General features: G+C 38.3%; 1 protein-coding gene across 1 annotated transcript in view; it reads right to left on the minus strand.

Annotated features, from left to right (window-relative positions):
- Positions 1 to 25,624, minus strand: part of LOC137435376 (nesprin-1) — a 375,431-nt gene that overhangs the window by 199,638 nt on the left and 150,169 nt on the right. The window contains exons 55-65 of the mRNA XM_078784359.1: positions 24,524 to 24,676; positions 22,205 to 22,387; positions 14,638 to 14,775; positions 12,996 to 13,181; positions 9,762 to 9,884; positions 9,236 to 9,418; positions 5,584 to 5,661; positions 5,285 to 5,407; positions 3,635 to 3,799; positions 1,281 to 1,391; positions 677 to 792 (exon numbers count right to left, since the gene is read on the minus strand). Coding sequence (XP_078640485.1) covers positions 677 to 792; positions 1,281 to 1,391; positions 3,635 to 3,799; positions 5,285 to 5,407; positions 5,584 to 5,661; positions 9,236 to 9,418; positions 9,762 to 9,884; positions 12,996 to 13,181; positions 14,638 to 14,775; positions 22,205 to 22,387; positions 24,524 to 24,676 — 1,559 coding nt within the window. The remainder of the gene's footprint in view (positions 1 to 676; positions 793 to 1,280; positions 1,392 to 3,634; positions 3,800 to 5,284; positions 5,408 to 5,583; positions 5,662 to 9,235; positions 9,419 to 9,761; positions 9,885 to 12,995; positions 13,182 to 14,637; positions 14,776 to 22,204; positions 22,388 to 24,523; positions 24,677 to 25,624) is intronic.

Consider the following 25,624-nt stretch of genomic DNA (forward strand, 5'->3'; position numbering starts at 1 on the left):
ACCCTGGTGTTGGGCTAGCGGCTAGGGTGCCAGCTTAGGATCCCAGGATCCTGGGTTCGAATCCCGGTCGATCGCTGAATTAACGCCAGGGGGGTTGACTCGGCCTCTCATCCTTCCGAGGTCGGCTAATTGAGTACCAGTTCACTGGTAATTCCCTGCTTGTCGTAAAAGGCGACAAAAATGGTTGGTGGCAGGAAGGGCATCCAGCCGTAAAACATTGCTTCAAAAAGGGAACCAAAAAACAACAACAACCACGGTCCCCGAAAAAGGCCAACCCCTGCTTTGCGGGGAAAAATGGCCTCTAAATGTGGTTATTTTTTAAAATATATGTGCATGAAATAATGATAAATGGATGTTTGCAGCAATCACCTTCTCAAGTCAATATATGTAGTCAATATATGTACTCAAGTCAATATATGTAGCATCCAGCCGTAAAACATTGCTTCAAAAAGGGAACCAAAAAACAATATATGTAGTCAATATATGTACTCAAGTCAATATATGTAGCATCCAGCCGTAAAACATTGCTTCAAAAAGGGAACCAAAAAACAACAACAACCACGGTCCCCGAAAAAGGCCAACCCCTGCTTTGCGGGGAAAAATGGCCTCTAAATGTGGTTATTTTTTAAAATATATGTGCATGAAATAATGATAAATGGATGTTTGCAGCAATCACCTTCTCAAGTCACCTTGGTCGACACCATTTTCAGAGTTCTGTGAGAGCAGACGTTCTCCACGACTTGCAACACATTTCAACAAGTTCTTCTGCTCAGCGAGCTCCTGTTCCAACTCCTGCAATAATTGTGATGCGCTCAATTGTGAGGAAACTTCACACAATCCGATAAAAGGGACAATTTTTGATAAAAAGGCACCTAGCATTTTGCATCTAGCATTATGACACCAAAATGGTGGTCCCCCTTCCAGGCCAGGTAACAAGGTTAGCCAAGTGGACGGAATTCATGTTTTTTTTTTAGCAGTTTTGATTGGTAAATTATTGTATACCGAAGCACTGTCTGGCTGGTTTCATCAGCCGGGCCTTCATCAAAGTTTTAATCTACTCAGCTCAGGTTCCATCTAATTTTGCATCTGCAGCCGCATACACAATTATTGCCAGTATTGGATGTAGTTGAATGAGATGGTATTGATGAAGCATTTTGGGAAACAATTTCCAGAGTTTTTAAATTTGAGTGAAAATATTAGTGGAGGTCAGCAACTGGAAAGATTTTATGACAGAAGGCCTCAATGGTGTTAACATTCCCAGTGAGGAACCTAAAAAACACCTTTTGCTGCTGGTGGTTGTTGTCCCGATGAGTTTTGGCTGTAGCCACCCATTCCTTAATGTCAGGACTTGGGGTAATATGCAGGTCATTGAGGTCTTCCTTGGAGGCTTCCTGGAATGAGAACACAAGAAAATATACCACAAATTGTAAGAAATGAGAGAGTATAAAAAATTACAACCAGGCTTGGAAAGAAAGCTTTGAGGTATGAGTACTCACCTTTGAGCTACTTAGACTGGGCTTGATTCTCAACCCAGATATAAATCTTCACTCTGGTGTTTCATATACAGTGCGGAGCATCAGTGTGTGCATCATCCATCAGAAGGATGTTAAACCAGAAGGCCTGCCCTCCAGCACTGATTGGTGGTGGACAATAAAGATCCCGCAGTTTATTTTGCAAATTCCAGCCACATTTAGCCAGACGCCTGGCCTAGCTAGCCAGATCGTGAAAGACGGACTTGGGCAAGAAACATTCCTCAGCTGACCCCAAAATAAAGTGGATATAATTGGGATTGGGGTGGTGGTGGTGGTGGTGGTGGTGGTGGTGGTGGTGGTAGTAGTAGTAGTAGTAGTAGTAGTAGTAGTAGTAGTAGTAGTAGTAGTATTAGTAGTAGTAGTAGTAGTGGTAGTAGTAGTAGTAGTAGTAGTAGTAGTAGTAGTAGTAGTAGTAGTATACAGATTTACAATTTTGCAGTAGACGTTTCTGAAAATAGGCTTGGTTTTATTAATTTATTAGCTGTCTTTGGCAATTGACAATAATATTCCATTGGACTGTGTGGAATTAGTATTACCTCCACCACCAAAGGTGGATTGTGGTTATGTTTTCACCCCTGGCTGTCTGTCTGTGTTTGTGAATATGATATTTCAAAAAGTTGTGGACGGATTCGAACGAAACATGGTTAACAGGTTGTGTGTGTGACAAGGATGAATCAATTCGATTTCAGTTCAGGTCCGAATCCAGATCTGCCCTATCAGTGGGATACAATTTAACGTAAACTGTTCAGCCTGGTGAAGGTGTGCACGTTATCGAATGCTGTTGTAGTTTTTTTATATATATCTATATATCTGAGGTTCATGTAAGAGTTGATGCATAAATCATATCAGACAAGGAAGGACATTAGGAGACATCAACATACTTATTTTTGTCTGATGTGGATTTTAATGATTGCACATTATGAGATGTTTTTTCTCTGAATATTTAAGGCCCATGGAAGAGCTAGAATGGACAAATCAAAATATTACATGGGATTTAAACCTGAGTTCCCAGTATCACAAAGCTCTGCTCTTAAAAGGGTGCGTGAAACAGATCAATCTGACCTTAAATATAATCTCACTTCTGCTACATATTTTATGAACATTCGTTGATATTCAACAGAGCTATTTCATTTATCCGCCAGCATTCCTTAGAGATCTAATCCCTGGTGTTGGGCTAGCGGCTAGGGTGCCGGCTTAGGATAACCTAGGATCCTGGGTTCGAATCCCGGTCGATCGCCGAATTAATGCCAGGGGGGTTGACTCAGCCTGTTATCCTTCCGAGGTCGGCTAATTGAGTACCAGTTCACTGGTAATTCCCTGTTTGTCGTTGAAGGCGGCAAAAAGGGTTGGCGTCAGGAAGGGCATCCGGCCGTAAAACATTGCTTCAAAAAGGGGACCAAAAAACAACAACTACCACGGTCCCCGAAAAGGCCAACCCCCGCTTTGCGGGGAAAAATGGCCTCTAAACGGTGGTTTATTCCTTAGAGATCTGTTGTTAATCGAATTTATTTTCTCTTTGTCTTCAAGGTTGGGACATGTGAATCATCTAGCAAATCACCAAACAATTTAGCATTTATCAAAAAGCACATTGTGAGGTTTTTTAGGACATTTTGAAGCTTTTAAATATTTTCACATAATGGATATCAGATGGAAGAGCAGTCAGAAAAATTACACACATGCATATGCACACAGGCATATTAGACAATACTGGACTCGAATTACTTAAACATCAAACACAGTGCCAGATGTTGGAGGAAGTGATGTAACTTCTGGAGTCACTTTGGGTGCCGGTGATGCCATATTGTGATGTCACTTTTCTTTCCACATTCAGCGGGGCAAAAAGGGATAAATTTCCCTCCCCTCCCACACCCCAGATGGGATGCCAACCCATGAGGTTTATCCATGCACTATCTTCTAAATGCTCAGCGTCGAGAGACGGACGAGTGAGGAAGCAGCACGTACCATTTTGTAATGTGTTTAGAATGTCTTGGCCAAGATAAGAATGGAATCGCTGACTGAGCAGACTCAGAGTGGATGCTGTAACCACAATGTCACCGAGTCTGGTATGTTACCATACTAATATTACCCAGACACATCCTCACCTGATGTAATGTTTGCTGTGATTCCACGACTGCAGAGTCTGGTAGTGAAGCCTCATATGTCTGGACAGTGAACTTTGCCAATTCTGGTTGGACGTACAGCAAGGCAGATCTTTCTTCTCCACTCCATTGCTGAACTACTGGGTCTTCCCTGAAGCTTGTTATCACCTGCATATTCCAGATAACGTTAAAGGCGTTGGTGAGGCATACATTCTAAATTCTAAGTAGGGACGTGTGCCATTTCAATTGTTTCTACGGTGATCTAAGACTAAAGGAGAAGCTGGTACATACATCAAATGCAGAAAGGACAAGGACATTTGGAAGATGTGTGTACTTTTATACGAATTACAAGGAGGTTCGAAGACTATGGACAAATCAACACAGTTTGTAGAATTTCAATGTCTGACCCAAGCTAGCGTCATCATCATGCAATTACTCATGTGTAAATAGGTTGAATGAAGTGTGTAGGAAAGTGACATTGATTATGCCAATAGTATAATGTTAGATTTAACAGAGAAAACATAGATGATGAAAAATGGCTACAATTTATCACACTTCTGGAACCCAAAATTCAGAGAAAATGTAGAGGTGTGATTTAACAAACTCTGCTTGTCATAGGTTAGTTGTTCAATCGAATTCCCCAATCATTAGGGAACAAGGTGACTGAGTGCCAAGGTACTGTAACCCAGGTTGACAGGTGAATGGAATTTATCTTTGCAAGAAAACAAGATGGCTTGTTGCTGTATGTATGAGAACTGTTATATTTACCTTCGCCACCAAAGGTGGATGAAGGTTGTGTTTTCACCCCTGTCTGTCTGTCTGTTTATGTCTGTTAAGTCTGTCTGTTTGTTATGTCTGGCTGTTTGTTTGTTTATCTGTTTGTTTGTGAACAAGATATCTCAAAAAGCTGTGGACGGATTCGGACGAAATTTGGCAGAGAGGTAGCGTATGATTCGATTTTGAAGGATGAAATGATGATTGTGGACGATTGATTTTTAAGGACGAAATGATTAGAAGGACGAAATGATTAGATTTTGGTGAAGATCCGGATTCGGATCCAGCTAGTAGAATTTTTTAAGTGATCCTTCACCATTGGGAGATCGGGCCAAAAACGATACAAAGCAGGATATCTCAAAAAGTTGTGGACGGATCTGGACGAAATTTGGTAGACAGGTTGTGTGTCTGACAAGGATGATTCGATTCGATTTTTGAGAAGATCTGAATATGGATTCGGATATGATCATTATTTCATTTTTTAAGTGATTCTTCACCATTGGGAGATAGGGCCAAAGTATCTATCCAAAAAGTTGTGGACGGATGATTTTGATTAAATGTGATTCTGTATTGTGATTTTCTGGTCTACTCTGGGATACAAAACGTAAACTGTTCAGCTGGCGGAGGTATGCTCTCTACTGGGTGCCGTTCTAGTTATATACTGGAACCTAATTATGAACATTAACATTGAAAGGAAAATAAGGAGGGAGCATGGGAGGGAGGAATAAAATAGAAAGAGGAGAGGAAAGTATAAAGGTAAAGGGGTGGGGAGGGATATTTGTTTGTATGAATGAATGACCCCTTAATATGATCTCTGTATTGTTAATAAAAACAATAATAACAATTATAATAATGTTTATTCCTTCTAAATGCTGGCACCTGGCTCATGTGAAGACCTGGTAACTGTGATACAGAATGTCTGACTTTACTCAACACCTCCTGCTTCTTCATTTCTAAGGCCATCATTGCTTTCTTGTGTGACTGGATCTTTACAGCAGCTCCCTGAAAAGAGTGAAATAATAAGCTCGGAATACAAATAAAGTTAATGTTTGGGCAGATAAAATCCAAATAAAAATACAGAAATAAACATAGCTGCAACAGGCCAGCAGAAATGAGCAGCAACAACCATTGGCAAAACATTGCAAAGTTTCGTGAAGAAGTTGTACTGGAGCTTGCACCTCTTTCTGTGCTTCGTCCAATAACCGCTGAAGCTTCTGCAACTCCACATCGTACTGTGCACAGCATGCTTCCGCTTCCTGAAATGTGACAATGGTGCAAAAAAAATCCACATTTTCAATGTTTTCCGCATTTTATCGCACATCGTAAGCATCAAAATGAAATTGATACTCAGTTGCACATTTCAACAACATATTATATTTCAGGAAAATATTTATAGATATGTCACATGTGAAGTGAATACAAAAAATGTGTAACAACCGCATACATCATCGACGTGCATAAGTAATATCTGAACTAACTTTTCTTCTTCAAGTCAGCAGCCCTGTTTTGTCCGTATACGCATGAGGTGCGTCACTGTAGTATTAGTAGTGAAGTTTTGGATCTATTAATTACCCAAGAACTGTTTTGTCATGCGCTAAAAGGTTAGCCTAGACTAAAGGTAGGCACAACAGGCTCTGACCTGTCTCGCCAAATTCAAATTCCTGCACATTCAGTCGAGTATCCTGTATCAGAGTAACCTTAGCCTTAGTGTCTGCGATTGTAACCTTAGCCAAGAAATTGCGTCAGTAGAATCGACGCTCTGTATAGAGCATGGTACATAATGTTTTGTCATGTTTAAAAAACAAAACCAAATTAAAAATTGAGGAACAAATTTGGTGGTCAAATATTTCTTGAAGTGTGGAGAAAAAAAAATCCTGTTGGGATAAATTAGTGTACAATGGATGAGTCCTGAATCCCTCGGTTCAATCACTATACAAACATTAAGTGAACATGAAGTGGAAAAAACAGTGCTTCCCTGCGACCAAATGATTTTTGCCAAGTTGCATGCAACAACAAAGTGTTCCATGCAATTTTAGTGACAATTTGAGTTTTCATTTTTGTCTCACCCTGTTTCAGAGGGCCCAAGCAATAACTGGCTAATATAACAGCAATTGCTTAAGAAAGGTCAAATTTCACCAGCATCTCATGAAAATCGATTTCATTCTTCAGCAGAACAATGTACCAACCACCACACAGCACTCACCTGTATTGTGAGGATATTTAAGTGGATAAGGTCATTGAAATATGAGCATAATACTCCCTATTTTGGCTTCAAGTGAGTTCAAAAATTCAAAGACAGACACACGAGAAGACATGACAAAGGAAAAACAGGTAATTATTAGTGGAGGTTACAATAGACAACAGTAAGACAATAAAAATATGGAATGGTTTCCTTTGTTTTGAGGAAGTTGTCTCTGAACAGAAAAAACAAGACCGGAAGTCGAGCATCGGTGTAGCTGGGAATGTAAAATATTATAAATCACAAACACATATGATTAGCTTTTTAAACAGTTGCTAATGCTGTTTATAACATTAAACAAAGAAATTTGGAGGAATCCCGACATTCGTGAGGTAAGTTGTACTTACAGAACTGAGGGAAGATCTACTGTAATCTATATACCTCACAAGGGTTGGGTAAATAACATGCTATCAAAAAACCAAGGTGAATTCTTTACTTCCGTGGTTGTTCGTCCGTACACCGCTTATCATGAAATCATGAACCATACACCGCTTCAATTCATCAACTTTGTATTCACGACATTGGGATTAAAGTGTTATGGTCATATTTACTATATTATTATTATTACTTTTTTTTTTTTTTTTTTTTTTTTTTTACAAGATCTAAGGCTCATAATGGAGCACACACACACACACACACACGGTTACACTTGGCCTGGGGATACGTAGAGTCCCTGTATATAGAGAGTTGTGTCAACTCAAATTTGGACGCCATTTTGTGTCTAAGTGTGTCGGATTAGATATACATGTACATTCGCGATATGGGGTGATATATTCTAAACCTGCTAAAAAAAAATTTACTACACATATTTAGTCTTATTATTACATACAGGTGATATTTGTTTGGTCAAAAACTCAGCTATTGCCGTGAAAAAGAGCTGTGTGGTGATATTAAAAGTGGTATGGCAATGCATATTACAAGCCAACACTGCATATAAGAGCTAACATTATAAGTAAGACAAACCAATGCTGTCGTTCTCTGAATTTTAATAACTTTTAGAAAGGAGTGTGGGCATATCCAATATTTTTTAAAGGGTGCCGAGAGCAATTCCGGTGTAGGACTTCCAGCCGACATATAGTCTAACACACTTAAAACAAATTCTGTACGTGGTATTGCCATATTTCTATAGTGTACAACTTTAGTTTTATCGACATTTATATTCAATTTCCATTGTAATGATTTAACAAGCTGCAAGTCAGCTTCTGTCTCTGACATAAGGAAAACGTCATCGGCATCTAGTAAGATTGAAACGTTCATTTATTACTACACCCTTGCCCAGAACTCTGATGGATATTGCCTGATCGATTAATATGTTTCATAGCTGGCGACTTAATTAACACTTAATTTTCGACTGCGCCAAGCCGTAATTAAACAGAGAAAAAACTTTAAAAAATACCTGCAGTGTGCACGGTTCGTCTAGTCGAACAGATATGGAAAAGCACAGATAAGACGTCGTATTCACCATAACTTGTTTAATTTCACCAGGAACACGATGAGGCCAACACAGTAAACATTCAGTACAAAACTTGGTTCATACATTCAGTACAGAATCTATGCATCTTATATTTCCCAGATTGGTTTGAACAACCAAAAGCAGAACAACCAGTCATTTTGTTTGGCAATAAACAACATTCCCGTACCAAGCTGACGTTCACGCACGGTGAAGTTAGACACAAAATGGCGCCACGAAATCACGTGACCAGAAATCTTGGGTCAGCGCATGGCGCAACTCTCTTTATACAGGGACTCTAGGGATACGAAAACGATACTACTGAAAAGACACACGACTGTATTATGAAACCTGACCTTAATTTTTCCGAAGCCATCCGAAGTGTAGGCATAAAGCCTAAGGCCTATACGTACCGTATTGTTGCAAGAGACGTAACGCCGATGCTTTCAATATTTCATGGTCATTTTAACAATCGGTTTGTTTATGTTTCACACTGAATGAAAAATATAAAGGTAGAGCATTGGGATTGTGATATATGACAGGTTCAACGATATGTTCAGCTTGAACGAATTGGAATCAAAATGCCGGAGTGTGAAGAGTCAGCCACCGTACCGCCTTCATGACATCAGCCATAATCACATCAACCTGTCATGTGACCAGATCCTCAGCTCTGATTGGTATATGTTTGAGGGGACATACATAGATGCATACATACATAAAGACAGACAAACACTGTTCTGGATGGCTTTGCCCTATGGGCTATACTGTAATAATGTCCAGGTATGGTGGAGGTTAGGATCAAATTAAATTTGCCTTTTTGGAATTAGTTTTTTCCTACTTCAGGAGTTGTATGTGTACGGTCTGGGATTTTGGTCTGCACCTTGTATACTTTTGCATTTAGTTGAAAATGTGATGAGGTATTTTGTATCAATAAATGAGAAAAAGTTAATAAGCTGTAATAATGCTTTATGATGATCCACAGCAGGTTTCTGTAGGATCTCGATGATGCACTTGAAGATATTATCCTCACATCATCAATAAAATCATCAAACATCATTTTTCAAAAAATGATCACTTTTTAAGTTCATTCTTAAAGAAGCCACAAAGAGTTCGTGTTTGAAGGATGAAGTGCAACACCAACCTGCAGCAAGCTGATCTGCAGAATGACGGTGTGCTGCAGGCAGCTGGCCTGGTCCCTCAGGCTTTGCGCCTTGCTGCAGATGGGTAGCCTTGCTGAAGTTGCAGCAGGCAATTTAATGTTCCCCTGCAATTGCTGCACTTCCTCGACCCTGTTCTTCATGTGCTCTGTCTCAGCGAGAAGTTGCTGTGGCAGCATTCGCAAACAATCCACGCATGCTAAACATATGCTTTAAGCACTCAACTACATCAGGCAATTTCCATTATGTAAAAATGACTAAAACATCTGCAAGCAAAAAAAGAAAAACAATTGGACTGAATAAGCAACTAATACTGATTCTGTTGAAAGAAGATGATTAAAATGTTTTGATTTCACTGTTGTTGCTGCAACAACAAACTGTGATGTGCAGCAATACTGATTACCATGAAGAAAAATAAAAGTTAAGATTGTGTCTGATACTCAACCCTTCCCCAATTTTTGAAGATTTTGAACGCTGACACCTACACACTGAAGCAAAGGTTATTCCTACCCGGCATTGCATCAGTTGCTCTTTTAGACCGAGTTGAGCCAACTCAGGGGTCGTAAACACAGCCTGGGCTTGCAGAACTGCAGCTTGCAAGGCCTTCACTGCAGCTGAAAACACTTCCATGGCCTGCGGCAGTAAAGGTGGACCTACGTCAGCATTAATTGTCACCATGTGTCTATATGTATTGTAATAACTTCAAACAAACTGTTTCATTGATGTCATTCCAAGGCATTAAACCTTATTAATACATGATATGCACCATTTATAAATATTCATTGCAAATACAACTAGAATGCACTCGAGGGAGATGCTGACTCATGTTGTAATGTTTCTCTCCTAAGAAGTCATGGTTGCTTTGTTATTGGATGTACTATCACTAATTTTTTTAGAAGTACTTAGAAGAAGATGTACTATCCTTGCAGTGTTCATATGTTTTTATTCCTCTCCCACCTCCCCCCAAGTCCTCCCGATGTCCCTGCTCTCAAATGTTGTTTGTGTCCTTCCCCCTCTCTCCCCATCTTGTCTGCCGCTCCCCTTGTTTTTTGTGTTTTGTGTGTCGGTTTGTCTTTTTGTGTGATTAATGTTAGCTCTTTCACGAGCCTCGATCTTGTATACAAAAAAAAAAAGAAAAAAGAAAAGTGAACTAAGTCTCTGCGTGCAGGTTCCCAGGATTCAGTGAGAGCAAATTTCTTCCATTTTGTTATTCATTGACTTGTTATGACTTGCAGTTTTAGGTTATGTTGCACTATTATAATTCGTTGCTTTGATTATTAATGTTGAATGGCCTCGGACTTCAAGATCGAAACACACTCGGCGATTATCTCTCGCCAAGTTGTTGTTTTTTAATATCTCGCCAAGTCCCCCCAATTTTGCTACATGCTTGGGGTACCCGTGGGCACATCATCGGTACTAAATAATTTTGGCTGTCAACCAACTATACCACCCACCCTCCCAAAGATGGGAAGACAATGCCTAAGTTATAGGGTGTATATTAATATTTGTAGCTTTGTTGCTATGGGGGAAAAAACTCACTTTTTGCTCTACAATCATCTCATTTTCTCTGACTCGGATTTTGAATTTATATCCCTGCTTAGTGTCAGCTGTTTCTGCTCCATGGTCACGACTACTGTCGATTTGAATAGAGATCACTTCACCTGTGAGAGTTACCCCTCCTCTCAACTCCAGTCCCTTGAGCAATTTGTGCTTGCTTAATCTTTTGATGTACTTCCTATTTCTGCTTGACGCTTGAGTATTGCGATATTTTTATATATATTTTTTATTTTTCATTGTGAGCACAAAGCTGAACTTGGCTGAGACATCCACAAAATGAAGCTCTGTGCCAAATTTGGCAATTCTAGCTGCCCTCATTGTCCAGCTAATCTCCTGACAATGAGACAAACACACACACACATGGGAAAATTGCAATACTCTCGTGCTTGGCCAACTGTTGCGGCGTGAGTAATAATTACCCCGTGCATGTGAATTAATTTTCTTGGCAACCGTTGGTCCGATTGACACGAAAGTTTCACCATAGTATGCGTTTCCACATGTATAATTTTGGTGTGATAATGATGACGACATAGGTCTCCGGGTACAGGCGCCAACTTGTTGAAATTCATTTTCTCAGCCACCGTTTGGTCTGATTGACACAAAAAATTTACCATAGTATGCATCTATGCATGTACCATTTTTTGTGATAATTGTGACGTCATAGGTCACGTGGTATTGGTGCCATCTTGAAAAAAACTTTAAAACTTTGGACCTCTATATCTCCAAAACCACTCCATGGAATAGATTGCAATGTGGCTCATTGTAAAGAAGTCCACATGAGGAATAAATTTTGTTAATGATGACCGGTGCCTTCATTATGACGTCATAATTCGACAAGTACTACACTTAGTCCGATCAGTTTTAAATTTCTTGAGCGTGGTCTATACAATTATATTGGAGAATGTAAATTTATGACGTCACAGGTCATGTGGTCTGGTAGCCATATTGGATGAAAGAAATTTAAAAAAAACTAAAAAAACAGGAAGGTTGGCATGCACCAAGTCCTTCTCAAGACTGCGCGGGGTAAGAATTCTATGAATACCATATAATTTCAATATTTTTTCAACAAATCACCACTAGGAAAGAGAAAAATTATTTTAACCTCACCTATTAAAGATTACATTATAGGATCGCAAAATGCAAATGATACAAATGCAAGAAAATTTAATAAATATTCATTAATTTTCCAGTCATTTTTATTCGTGCCATTTTTCCTCAATCTTACTCATTATAAACTAAAACTGCAAGTCATAAGAATGAAATGAACATAATGGAAGAAATTTGCCGTCTCTACATCCTGGGGACTTACATGAAGACAGTAAGTTCCCTTCAACATATCTTGTTGTTGCATTGCACATCAAATAATAAACCAACAATGGCATTATTAAGAGAAACATTATGATGTGAGTCAGACCTCCCTCAAGTGCATTCTAGTTTTACCTATCAATGATCTTCATTTGTTGAAAATATGTTAGAATGGTCAATACGGTATATATATATATTTTTAACTCAGGTAAACTTTTCTGGTTTTTTTTTTTTCCCCCCAAACCAACTTTTGTACAACCTGTTTTGAGTTAATGACAAAGCAAATACGTAATTAGTGAAGCACAATTTACTAACTGGTCTTTCACTGATGCTAATTGAAGGTAGATAAAAGTATGCAAATAGCTACTATTTTGCCAGAAAATACCTTGCTTGTGCAAAATATTTAAGATAGTTACTTTGCAAAACAATGTATTTCTGTGTAAGTTCCAAGGAAATTGCGCATTACTTGGTAATGACAATAATGATGTTAATGCATAATAATGGGTGAGGAAAATGAAGTGATGATAAACAAACCACTTTTATATTTTAACATATTTATTGTGTATCCAAAAAGAAGTGACTCAGCACGAGAATGGCATATTTAAAGAATGCTTTGGTTAATCAATATGTAGTGCAATTGTGAAATAATTCTTGAGAAGCTAACAAGGACAACATCCACTGATCTCTGTTCACCTACTCGAGTCTCTCCCAGTCACCAATACCATAGATTTCAACACAAAATCAGACGTGAGAAGTTTATTCCATTAAATAATCTCAGAAATTTCAACAGAAGCTGCAAGTACCAAGTCACTTATCAGTTTTTCATAAGCACTTAGATGTACTCCAGTCAGTGTTGATTTTTCATTATGCAATGTAACAGACCTCTGATGCCTGCTCTAGTGTCTGCAATCGACTTTGAACGCTCAGCTGCAAGACTTCTGCACATTTCTTTATCTGTGCCTGATCTGCAGCCACCCGCTCAACTCCGCACACTTCCTCAACTGCCAGCACACATTTCCACATGTTGTCCAGCTCTTCAGATACCCGTGTACTGTCCTGATGTAGCAACTGCAGCAAAAAAAGGTCACAAGTAATAAGGTTAAGTAATAAGTAGCATAACACTTTGTCATGTATGGTCTGTGTGTACATATATCATATATAACTTACACTAACACTAAAATACAAACACACACACACCACACTTTCCCCTTACTAATGAAAGTGAATACTTTGAGAAGTGGCACGTCTCCGTTCCACCTCCTGAAACCCACCCATGTGTGAAGATAGCAGCCAACAACAGCAACGTGCACGCATGCGCAGACACATACACACACACACACACACACACACATACGTATATATTTGTACACTCACATACACTATACTATAATCACATACACTCACTGTACATACATACACTCACATCCGGGGTCTGCCGAGCAGGCGCGTAAGACATCAGCCGTTATAAAGCTCACAGTGTTTGTGTGAGAAATCTCTGAGGATATCCAGGAGACTCAATAGCTCAGTGGCCTGTCACTGTGTAAGTGATGAGGTTCGTGGGTTCGAGTCCCGGGTTGAGTAAGAATTTTTTCACACGAGCCCCACGCAGGAATTTGTTTCCTGTTTATTAAATTGTTCGATGAGTTCATCTTCAATGCACTTTCACACACTTAGTACATACACATACATACACTCACATCCGGGGTCTGCCTTGCAGGCATGTAAGACATCGGCCATTATAAAGCTCAGTGTTAGTGTGAGAAATCTCTGAGGATATCCCAGAGACTCAATAGCTCAGTGGGCTGTCACCGCGTAAGTGATGAGGTTCATGGGTTTGAGTCCCAGGTTGAGTCAGAATTTTTTCACACTAGCCCCACGCAGGAATATACCTCCTGTTTAATATATATATATATATATATATATATATATATATATATATATATATATATATATATATATATATATATATATGTAATGATATCAAGTATCATTACTTGATATATATATATATATATATATATATATATATATATATATAACTGTGAGAAATAGTAGAAACTCCACAGTACGAGCAGGGCGTCTCATTTGCATTAAATAAATAATCGGGAGGTTAAATCAGACGCGGACGTAGCTTCAGAACGTCGATCTTTAATTTGACAAGCTTTCGACCAACAAAGGTCTTCTTCTTAGTCGTCCCCAAGTTCAACGGAAGTCAGTTGAACTTGGGGACGACAAAGAAGAAGACCTTTGTTGGTCGAAAGCTTGTCAAATTAAAGATCGACGTCCTGAAGCTATGTCCGCGTCTGATTTAACCTCCCGATTATATTATATTATATTATATTATATATATATATATATATATATATATATATATATATATATATATATATATATATGCACGCTCACATGGAGGTGGATACTTTGAGACCCTGGGTGGGCTCCGTGACACCTCTTTAAACCCTGCTATGGAGATAACAACCAACGACACATACACACACACAATTTTTTTTAATTTCCTGTGCACCTTGTAAGCAGCGAGCTGTTCATCAATTTGTGATGCTGAATCCCATGTAATTTCTCTCATGATTAAACCCTCAGCCTTCTTCACCCACTTTGCAACACTTCTCTTCAGTTCTTCATATTTCTCCATCTGCCCACAAGCCTGCAGCAGTGCAAAAATATATATTTTAATGCAAACAACATCACAGAGCATAGAGCCAACATGGCAAGAGCAGGAAAGCTGTTGAGAAAGTTTAAATATATATTTAAAAACACTTCGATTAAAACAAATGTCATGATTCACTGTTTCAACTGAATGTGACAACATATTTCCCAATATAATCAAATTAACAATGGTAAATTTTCAGTGGCATTAAATACATTTATAAATTTACTTCAGCAGTAGTATGACAATTTATTTTGTCTATATACTGCATTATAAATTACTGTGTTGATCAATCAACCAGTTAGAATATTCAAAACAAATTAGGTGAGATTATGGTAGAGTACAGTAAGCTTGATTTTGAAAAGGAGGTAACATGAAAGAAATTGTCATGTGGATGTGGATGAAACAGGATTTAAATCATTGACCAGGTGGTGACATAAGGTTTACTCTTTTAAAGGTTATGCATTTTATGCAATCCTACTACAATTTGAGAAGTGTCTGTTTGTTTGACGTTGATGTACTCCTGAACCGCTATACGGAATGGGTTTAAAAGTGCTGGTTGTACTTGAGGTGTGCACGGAAAGGTTTTGGGTGATAATTCATAGTCCTGGGGGTTCAGGGTGGGGGGAGTACCCCAAATTCTCTCTATGTAAATGTGTATCATGCAGTGCCACTCTCGGTCTTCTTGGGTATTACAAGTGATCTCCTCCAAAATTATTGGTGGAATTAAGCCATTCATAAGGACGGGTTCTTCGCTAGTGACAAGAAATAAGGTTTGCTTCAATCTGGGTTCCCATTTAAAAGGGTAAGGTCTTTAAAAAAGGTTTTCAAAAAGGTTTCCAAAGGTTTTCATTTCAGAAAGGTTTTCAAAGGTCTTCTCCATCTTATTTCATAGGCAGCCACAAAAATCTAGACCATAATGCTAATTTGCATCTCAGATGAAAAAAGTGCATGTTGTGCTCAGGTTGTACTATCATACATCCAAAAAAGTGCATTCTTTGAAGAGATACAACACTTTTCAAATAAAATTATGCCTTCTATAACTGAATCCTACAACTGCATCTTATTATGAGTTTTCTCATACAATGTAACTTATTATGTGCCTGCTTATGATTAATGAATTAATTATATTTGCTTGATAATGAAATTATGTGCAATTTTCATATCCCACATCCCACACTTGGCTAAAGATGGTGGAAGAAGAAATGCGGGCAAGGGGGTTAACAAGGAGAGATGCAGAAAATAGGGCAAAATGGAGAAGATTGTCATGGGGACCGCAAGGCTAACCCCCGCTCTAGCAGGGAAAATGGCCTTAAAATGCATGTTGTGTTGTTGTTGTTTCATATCCCACAAGCCCAAATGCCCTCCCAGATCCAAACAAGCAAACTTCATTTTCAGATCTCTAATGAAATACGGTATTAATATTCAATAGCATATATCATTGGTTTAACTATCGTTCACAATTTCACAATTCCATGCATGTTTGGTGCAGTATTTGTCATTTGGCCATCATCTGATAATTTTATAGATCTGTTAAAGAGATTCAAAGAAGAAATGAGCAATGATTGAAATATTTAAAAAATATCTAATATTATATAGAACCTGCTTCAAAAATCCTTCACTCAATGTTTAATTACAAATGTAAGATGCGGTTTTGGTATTTAATAGAAGGCATGATTATTAAAAGCAGAGCCGTCGTGATTATTTTCTTGAAAAAGAAGAGTCTAGTTAAAAAATAGAATATTATGATAAATTAATTTTTTAAAAATAAGAGGTGACATTTTTGTTAAAATTAATTTGTTGAACTTTACTGCAATGTAGGAGTCTTCAAATAGCGGATTTATTAGCATCTGCTAACAAAAATACTATTTGGTTGCAATTTTTTGTTGAATTCATTTCAAAAGAATTTGTTGAATTTCTTACCTCCGCCACCAAAGGTGGATGGAGGTTAAGTTTTCACCCTTGTCTGTCCGTTTGTCTGTCCGTTTGTGAACAAAATATCTCAAAAATTTGTGGACGGATTCTGACGAAATTTGGCAGAGATGTAGCGTATGTGACCAGGACAAAATTATTAGATTTTGGTGAAGATCAGGATTCGGATCCGGATACTAGAATTTTTTAAGTCATTCTTCACCAATGGGAGATGGGGCCAAAAACGATACATAGCAGGATATCTCAAAAGGTTGTGGACGGATTAGGACGAAACTTGGTGGACAGGTTGGGTGTCTGACAAGGACGATTCCATTCGATTTTGGTGAAGATCTGAATATGGATTCGGATATGAGAATTATTTAATTTTTTTGAGTGATTCTCCACCATTGAGAGATAGGGCTAAAACCAACATATAGCAGGATATCTCAAAAGGTTATGGACTGATTTGGACGAAACTTTGTAGACAGGTTGTGTGTGTGACAAGCAAGGAAGAATATATTCAATTTTGGTGAAGATCCGGATCCGGATCCAGCTAGTATAATTTTTAAGTGATTCTTCACCATTGAGTGAAATGGCCAACCAGGTGGAGGTATGCATGCTCTCTACTGAGTGCTGTTTTAGTTTCCACTGTTTCTCACCAGAAGTACATAAAGTGGATACTTTCACTAGTATTGCTAATCTTGTATCCTAAGCAGTTAAACCAATTTTGGTAATCGAGAGGTAACAGGAATTCCCATACTTCTATTGTTCCCTAAGATTCCAATAAAGCTGGGTCTTATTTATTGTTGTCATTCTATGATATCTTTCATGGTATCCTCTTTAGCTTAAAAAAATTTCTAACAGCTATGAGTAAAGGGAATGGTAGTTAGAATTTTTAACCCCAGGAACAAGTTAACCAACATAAAGTACAACTTTTCATAAATATATATTAATGCATCTCTTCTTTTTGGCCAAAGTTAAAAGCGCATTGAACGGACCATGAAGACATAAAAATCAACATCAGTGGGAGGATAGTACATAATGTAGATCATCATTTTCAAAATGTTGGCCAGTCTTCTTGACATTTGTGAGGAAGAAATATTTTAGTCATCCATATAAAAGCATGCAACATAATTTATTGTTATTTGCACAAAAAGCATGTAAAATAATGCACAGGAAAATTCAACACTGACTGAATTGTATTGGCAAAAGACCCAGATTTGAATACAACTCTTAAAGATAGGATTGTTTTTATGACTGAATTTTTATGATTGAATTTATCATGCTTGATCATACTTTCATGTGCTATATGCACATCCAGTATAGTTTTTCAGATATACATTACTAGTTGTTTTCACAAATGTGAATTTTGACTGGTTAAAGTATTGTCGAGAAAACGATAGTTAAAAACAATATCCATGATACAATTAGGTCTCAGTTAAATATCAACCATGAGGATCATAAATTTGTTTGGCTATGTTAGTCGCATCAATACTTCGTTTTCATTTGCAAAACAGATCAATGTGTGCCTAGCAAGGTCGTTGCTCAAAGAAAAATGCCGTGAAGATGAAGCAACATCATGGTTAGTGGAAAACAAGAGAAACAATATGGTTGATTCTCCAGGTGCTATGTCAGTAATTGTAAAAAAAGGTTGTCTTGTTTTTTTATGAAGACACAGTAGACTTCCATGCAAATTATTAATCTTTTTGACAAATTTTGACAAAAAATTGCAAGGATTGATATGAATGTTTTCAAAATGTATTAATTTGTTATTATTCCGCTGTGCCATATGTTTTGAATTGTTGATGAAAGTTTAGAGAAATCCAAATGAAAGTCTTTTCATTTTAAAGGGAATCGATTTTTGTTTAGTTGACACAGGCATCAAAAGTTGAGCTGTTTTCCTTTTTTTTAAATTTCGATCATGAAGGAGATGCAAAGCTCTTGTGATTCTGTAACATCAACGTTGAGAAAATATGTTATAGGGTCTAAAGAACCACATTTCACATTTATTAGTGTTGAGAGTGGAACAGAAATGCAGCAAGGACAAAATCACATTAATTACATATTCTTACAGGTTGTTTCAATCGTAAAAGACTCTGCATATTCATAAAGGGATGGTGAATGATATAGTCAGACTTGAGAGGATGGGATTATTGAAAAAAAATGGAGATAATTAAATAATTACACATGCAATATGGCTGGCAAGATATACTAGAGGTATGCCCACTCTTCTCTGAACCATTTAGCCTGGATTTTAATCTCAGCCCAGCTATAGACTGTGATCCTGGTGTTTCACAGGCAGGATGAGGCCTCTATGTGTGTGCCGTCCCTTGGATGGATGTTAAATTGGGTGTCCCCATCTGCCAGCATTAGTTGGTAGATATTAAAAATCCCACAATGCCCTTCACAATTGAGCTATCACTGGTACCATGGGCAAATTCCTACACGAACACGCATTGGCTATTCAAGTATACAAAGTGCAATACTTCATAAGTATTGTCATGCCCTTGCGAGAACTGATGCTCACCCACAGGCACATGCTGCAAACGAACGACAACTCATGTAATGCATGTAAAAAAAAAAGAAGAAGTAAAAACAATATAATTCAAATAGTTTTTTTTTAACTTTGAAAAATCAATCATTCAAATGACACCACGTACAAACAAACAGCCCAGGCCCCATTGAAATGGCATCAGCAGAAGAAAGATGGGGAAAAAATGGTAATGCAAAAATATTCAATTACATATTGACTATTCAAGTGCTGTATACAGGGCCCTCCATAAGTATTGGAACAGTGAAGCCAAATTTGTTATTATTGCTATATACTCAAGAAATTTGGATTTGAGATCAAAAGATGAATAAGAGGCAAGAGCACAGAAGGTCAGCTTTAATTTCTTGGTATTTCTATGCATATATGTTTATCATTAATTAACAATAGCACCTTTTATGTTCAGTCTCCCCATTTTAGGTAAGCATAAGTGTTGGAACAGATGACTGACAGGTGATTCTTGTTGCACATGTGTTTCTTGTTGCATTGAATGTTCACACATAAAAGAGCTGTGAATGTCTAGTCTTGGTTTCATCCTTTGTTTTTGCCTTGGGAGTCTGTCTTTGGAGTCAGTAGGCATAAACCAACATGAAGACCAGAGAACTGTCTATGAAAGAAAAGCAAGCAATTTGGAAGCTGAAAGAACGGAAAACTTCAATTAGAACCACTGCACAAAAATTGGGCATAGGAAATACAACAATTTGGAATATCCTGAAAAATAAATAAACCACAAGTGTACTTAGCAATAGACAAAGGCCAAGTCGGCCAAGGAAAACAACTGCAGTTGATGACAGAAAAAATCAGAGCTGTGAAGAAAAACTCTAAAACAACTGGCAGTGATTCACCAACAATCTCCAATGTGCAGGGGTGAAAGTCTCATAGTCCACCGTTCACAGAAGACTTTGACAGAAGAATTACAAAGGCTACACTGCAAGATGCAAACCTCTCATCAGCACCAAACATAGAAAACACAGATTAGAATTTTCCAAGAAGTACAGAGGTGAGACTGCACAGTTCTGCAACAAAGTTTTATGGACAGATGAGACCAGGATAAACCTTTACCAAAGTGATACAAAGGTAAAAGTGGGGAGAAAGGAAGGAACTGCATATGATCCAAAGCATACTACCGAATCTGTGAAGCATGGTGGAGAGAGTCTCATGGCTTGGGCTCGCATGTCTGCCTCTGGAACTGCATCACTCATCTTTATTGATGATGTAACTAATGATGGCAGCAGAAAGAATTTGGAAGTGTACAGAAACATTTTGTCTGCCCATGTACAAGAAAATGCCTCCAAACTTATTGGGCGGCGCTTCACCATGCAGCAAGACAATGACCCAAGCACACTGCCAACTCAACCAAGGAGTTCATCAGGGAAAAAGTGGAAGGTTTTAGACTGGCCAAGTTAATCTTTTGGAGACTAAAGGTTGGAGACTAAATCTCCAATGGAGCATGCATTTCATTTCCTGAAGAGGAGGCTAAAGTCAGAAACCCCCCAAAACAAATAACAACTGAAAATGGCTGCAGAAAAGGCTTGGCAAAGCATCTGAAAGGAAGTTACCAAAAGTTTGGTGATGTCAATGGGTCACAGGCTCGATGTAGTTATTGCATGTAAGGGATATGCAACCAAATACCAACTATTATACTACTTTAACTTACTTTAAGTTAATCTGTTCCAATACTTATGCTTACCTAAAATGGGAACACTGAACATAAAAAGTGCTATTGTTCTACAATGGTAAAGTATATATGCATAGAAATACTAAGAAATAAAAGCTGACCTCCTGTACTCCTGCCTCATATTCATCTTTTGATCTCACATCCAAATTTCATTAGTATATAGCAATAATAACAAACGTTACTTCACTGTTCCAATACTTGTAGAGGGCACTGCACATTGACCAATGTTTATGCAAAAAGTGCAAATCTCATCATTGACGGATGTCTGGGACATATGCCTAATAGAGAAAGGGAATGAGGGGCGTGATTATCAACCACATGGACGAGTCACCTGTGTGACAAGTCACCTGTGTCATGCTGATCGCAGGCAAGAAGGTAAAAAAGCCAGACAGATATTTGAGATCCTTCTAAAGTATAGCTATTTCACATACAATGCATTGATTATGGGAATGTACTTGTACTGCTTATAAAAAAAAGGAAATGACACTCCACATGACCACATGTATCATTTATTTTTGAAGTGTCCTTCAAATTTAACACAAGTCTTGTTAATATGCTTCTTCATGAGGTGGTTTTGAATATTTGTCTGTTCATTTTAGTGTGATCCAATTTTTTATATGTAATGTAGATTTTTTTAATACTATTTTTTTTATGTTGAGCTTTAAGAAATTGTTCTGCATTCAGAGTTTATGCTTCTTTATTTCGAACATAATTGTGTAAATTGTGATTCTGTTCAATTAAGGTTCGAATTTAAATAATAAAAGTTAGCACATGTGCTCTAACACGAGTCCGAGCAAGGTGTTCTTTTTCAAAATGGAGAAAATTTGGTGATGGTGAACTGGGCGTTGATGACTCATTGAAAATAATACAGTGACAACGTACGAGATGTGCACCTGTCCATACTGGTCACAAACCCATTCACTCAAGCTCTTCAGCAAAAAAAACAAAAAACATTTTGTTGTCAAGATTGTGCAGTGAAAGTTTTACATATTTCAAGCTTGCAACAAACGAAACAAAATTAGGCATTTAAAAGATTAGTCAGCAACATTTGGTGTGGATGTCTTTAAGATGACATACAAATATACATTAAGTTTACTGTTTTAACAATACTTTGTCTTGTTTTCAAAAGGAATATGAGTGATTGTCAGTTTGCTGCATCTTTCAGACAAAGAGGTAGAAATAGAGGCAAAACTCCATAAGGTGGTTCTGAATGCAGGATTGAACTATAGGAAAGCAAGAATGGTACAGACACAGCAATGGGGAGGAGTATTTTTGGGGATAGCCAGCACCTTGGCCAGGAGGCCATCACGGTGCTCTGCTAGGCACCGGGCCTGCTGGTAGCGCTGCGAAAGCATGTCAGCCTGATTGTTATGGCGCTCGCTATGTGGAGAAGCCTGTCCAAAAAGCTCTTGCACTGCAGCATCCAACTCTGTGAGGCGCTCAAGCCAGTTGTTCAGCTCATCCCATAGGCTCTGCCACAATAAAACATCATTATGTTTACAAGTTAAATAAATAGGTACAGTCATCATGATGCTTCACCAATTAATGTATCACAATCATAAAACAGCCAGAAACATCCTTTTTTCCCTCCTCCCTCAAGACACATTGCTACAATTATACATGTGTGTTTATAATTCCTGATTTACTACAAATTATTGGGATAATCGGAATTTATATTTCCCGTAATGCACATGCAGTACATTATCACACATAACGGTGGAATGGTGTGTGCAAGTGTTATATTATAATACACAGACCACACGTTATGACCTGAGGAATGTAAATGAGTCAAATGTTAGTCTCCTGGGATGTTTATTGTTGCTGTTCAGAAGCCTTGAACTTAGAAAAGCAAACTCATGAAAACTATGTGCGAAAAAAGTTACCAAGGCACACCCAGCTACATAAGCAAAAGATTTAGCCAATAGGCAAAAATATACTTGTATGTCTGGCCTATGAGCTACCCCAATATTTATTGGGGTCACCCTAAAGCTCTTCGAGCTTGGTTGTAAATACTCTGAATGGGTTGCTCTCTTAAGGGCCTCAGCTTTTCAGAGCTGAAGGTATGCTGTTTTTACTGTCGGTGAATCGTTAGGTCAAAGCTAATGTGGCATTACAGAGTGGCATGGCCAATCAGGGACTCATAAGCACATAAATGCCCACCTCACGTGGGTGTAAAGTGAAACAAATACATAATGAATCTCAGATACTAAATCAAAATTCTTAGTTATAAAATTTGCTTTTATAGTTTCATTTTAACATATGATCCACCACGCGGTGACCCGGGTTGCCCCGTGATTTTTGACCATTTTACATAATTAATTAATTAATTTTAGGGGGAGTGTAACCCGGGTTCGCGTGATAGGAAAATCCTTTGTGTACCCACACTTTTTGGCAAGAACAAGCAGGTTTCCATGCAATACACGTGTGCGTGCCATGATTATTGATTGATCACTCAGTTCAGTACGACGTCGTGCATTGTCTATAATTATACTGGGGCCGGTCTACGCTGGTACAGTCGTGTACGCAACCTATTGGATCGCCAGTATTGGCATTATTTTCCCGGTTTATTTTGATTGTTGAATTTGGTATCACATCTAAATAAACTTTATTGAAGAACTGCATGCCCAGTGTGGATGTTCCGGGTCATTTTAGCCTTCACGAGAGAACGGGTTACTGTTAAATGGCCCTGATTTGAGAATTGCCGTATCTCACGAGGTAACCCGGGACCACCTTTAGAGGCCATTTTTCCCCACAGAGCAGGGGTTGGCCTTTTTCGGGCACCATGGTGCACTCAATTTGCCGACCTCGGAAGGATGACAGGCTGAGTCACGAGGCAACCTGGGTTAATCAATATGGCGGCGTCACGGCGCAACCCGGGTCACCGCGTGGTGGATCATATACTCTGCATGCACATGATATTGCTATAAAAGTGCAAATATTGCGGAAAAAAAATTCTCACATAAAAATGATTTTGCAATTTGATTTCTCCCAAAACACCAGCCCCAATGTATTTTGCTCTAATGATGGAAAAAGTATTTTAAAAAAACAAAACAATAATAATATTTTTAAGTTTGGGTTATCTGCCGTGAAAACGTGCAGAAGTGCTGACGTTTTCGGACTTGCCCGTCCTCAAAGCAATAATAAGTGTTGTATGGCATTATGAGTGAAAAATAAATAATTGGAAAATATCTACATTTATCGAATGAGCAGAAAGGATTTTTAATGCTTTACATTGACTGGCTGGTGCAAAACTTGCTATGCCAACATGATATACCTTCTAGCTTAAATAATGTACACAATAATTGTCTTTCATAATAATAGGCTTCTTCTCCTCAAAAAGGAAAGCCATGCAGCTACTTTTACTACAAATAAACTGCTGCTTTCACAAGCAACCCACAAGGAAGTTGTCTTTCACACCACCTGGTGGTTGAGAATTATAGAACCGTATATGGTCAGGTGAACAAATAAATTGAAGGACAACTGTTACACCCTTTACGCCCTTTAAGATACAAGTATTAAAATAGGAAATGTGTGACTGATCCTTCCCATCTTTGTTGTACTTTGCCTTGCTTGCTAGTCTTGTACGATATCAACACGCTGGCTTATACCTGTTGACAGGTGACTGCTTGCTGCAAGCCGACTGCTTTTTCTTTAAGACGATACTCAATCGATTCCAGCTCTTCTGAAATTTCTGAAATTCTGTTTTCAAATTCCTCTTCAAAGCTCAAAGCTTGTTCTGCTTCTTTTTCTTTTTCGTGAACCTACAAGACAAATTAAAAGCAGGTCATATTTTAAAGCCAACCAATTACATTCATTTCAGAGAGGAAAACAATATGGCTGCTGTGTTATACTGTGGCCATCTAAAAGTAAACTCAAATGATGTGGAAACAAACTGAAAGCTCATGAAGTATGCTGATGCTCAAGTTTAATATCACCTAGAACACACTTTTGCATACAAATATATAAGCTTGTGGCACAACAAGGTTACAGGTGATATAAGGGTAACATACTGATGGTGTAATAGTGGGAAAACAACCGGACACGAACAAGCAGATGGGTGCACTGATGGAAAAAAGGTAGAGGGAGAAAGACGGTGAAAGATCTTCAGAATGCTGTCTGCTTATGATACACTGATAGAACACAAGACACACGGAGGCATACTCAAAATAATACCTAGATCCTCTGTACTTACAATACAATACACAAACACAAACAAACATAGACACACACACACACACACACACACACACACACAAACTTTTAATTAACTGTGCACCATCAGCTGTTCCTAAAATATAATATAATTTAAAGCATTGTGGTAAATGATGTTAATTTCACAGCATCCTATATGTAAGCAATTGACCTGTAAGCAATTGACCTGGAAGCAATTGACATGTAAGCAACCTTACCCTGTAAGCAATTGACTAGTTTCCCGACTGCAAGGATCATCAGCTGGGCACCGTTCTACCTCAAGGTTTTGATCATTTCAGCCCAGAGCCTCTCCAAATGGTGTAGATCCATGACTGAGGTTGTGGATCCATCAGTAGATTACCTACACCAGTGGATCCACAACCTCAGTTATAGATCCACATCAGTAGATGACCTACATCAGTAGATCCACAACCTCGGTCATGGATCCACATCAGTAGATGACCTACATCAGTAGATCCACAACCTTGGTCATGGATCCACATCAGTAGATTACCTAC

Source organism: Myxine glutinosa, chromosome 9, assembly GCF_964187855.1.
Source record: "Myxine glutinosa chromosome 9, kmMyxGlut1.1, whole genome shotgun sequence".
In the NCBI taxonomy this organism is placed as follows: Eukaryota; Metazoa; Chordata; class Myxini; order Myxiniformes; family Myxinidae; genus Myxine; species Myxine glutinosa.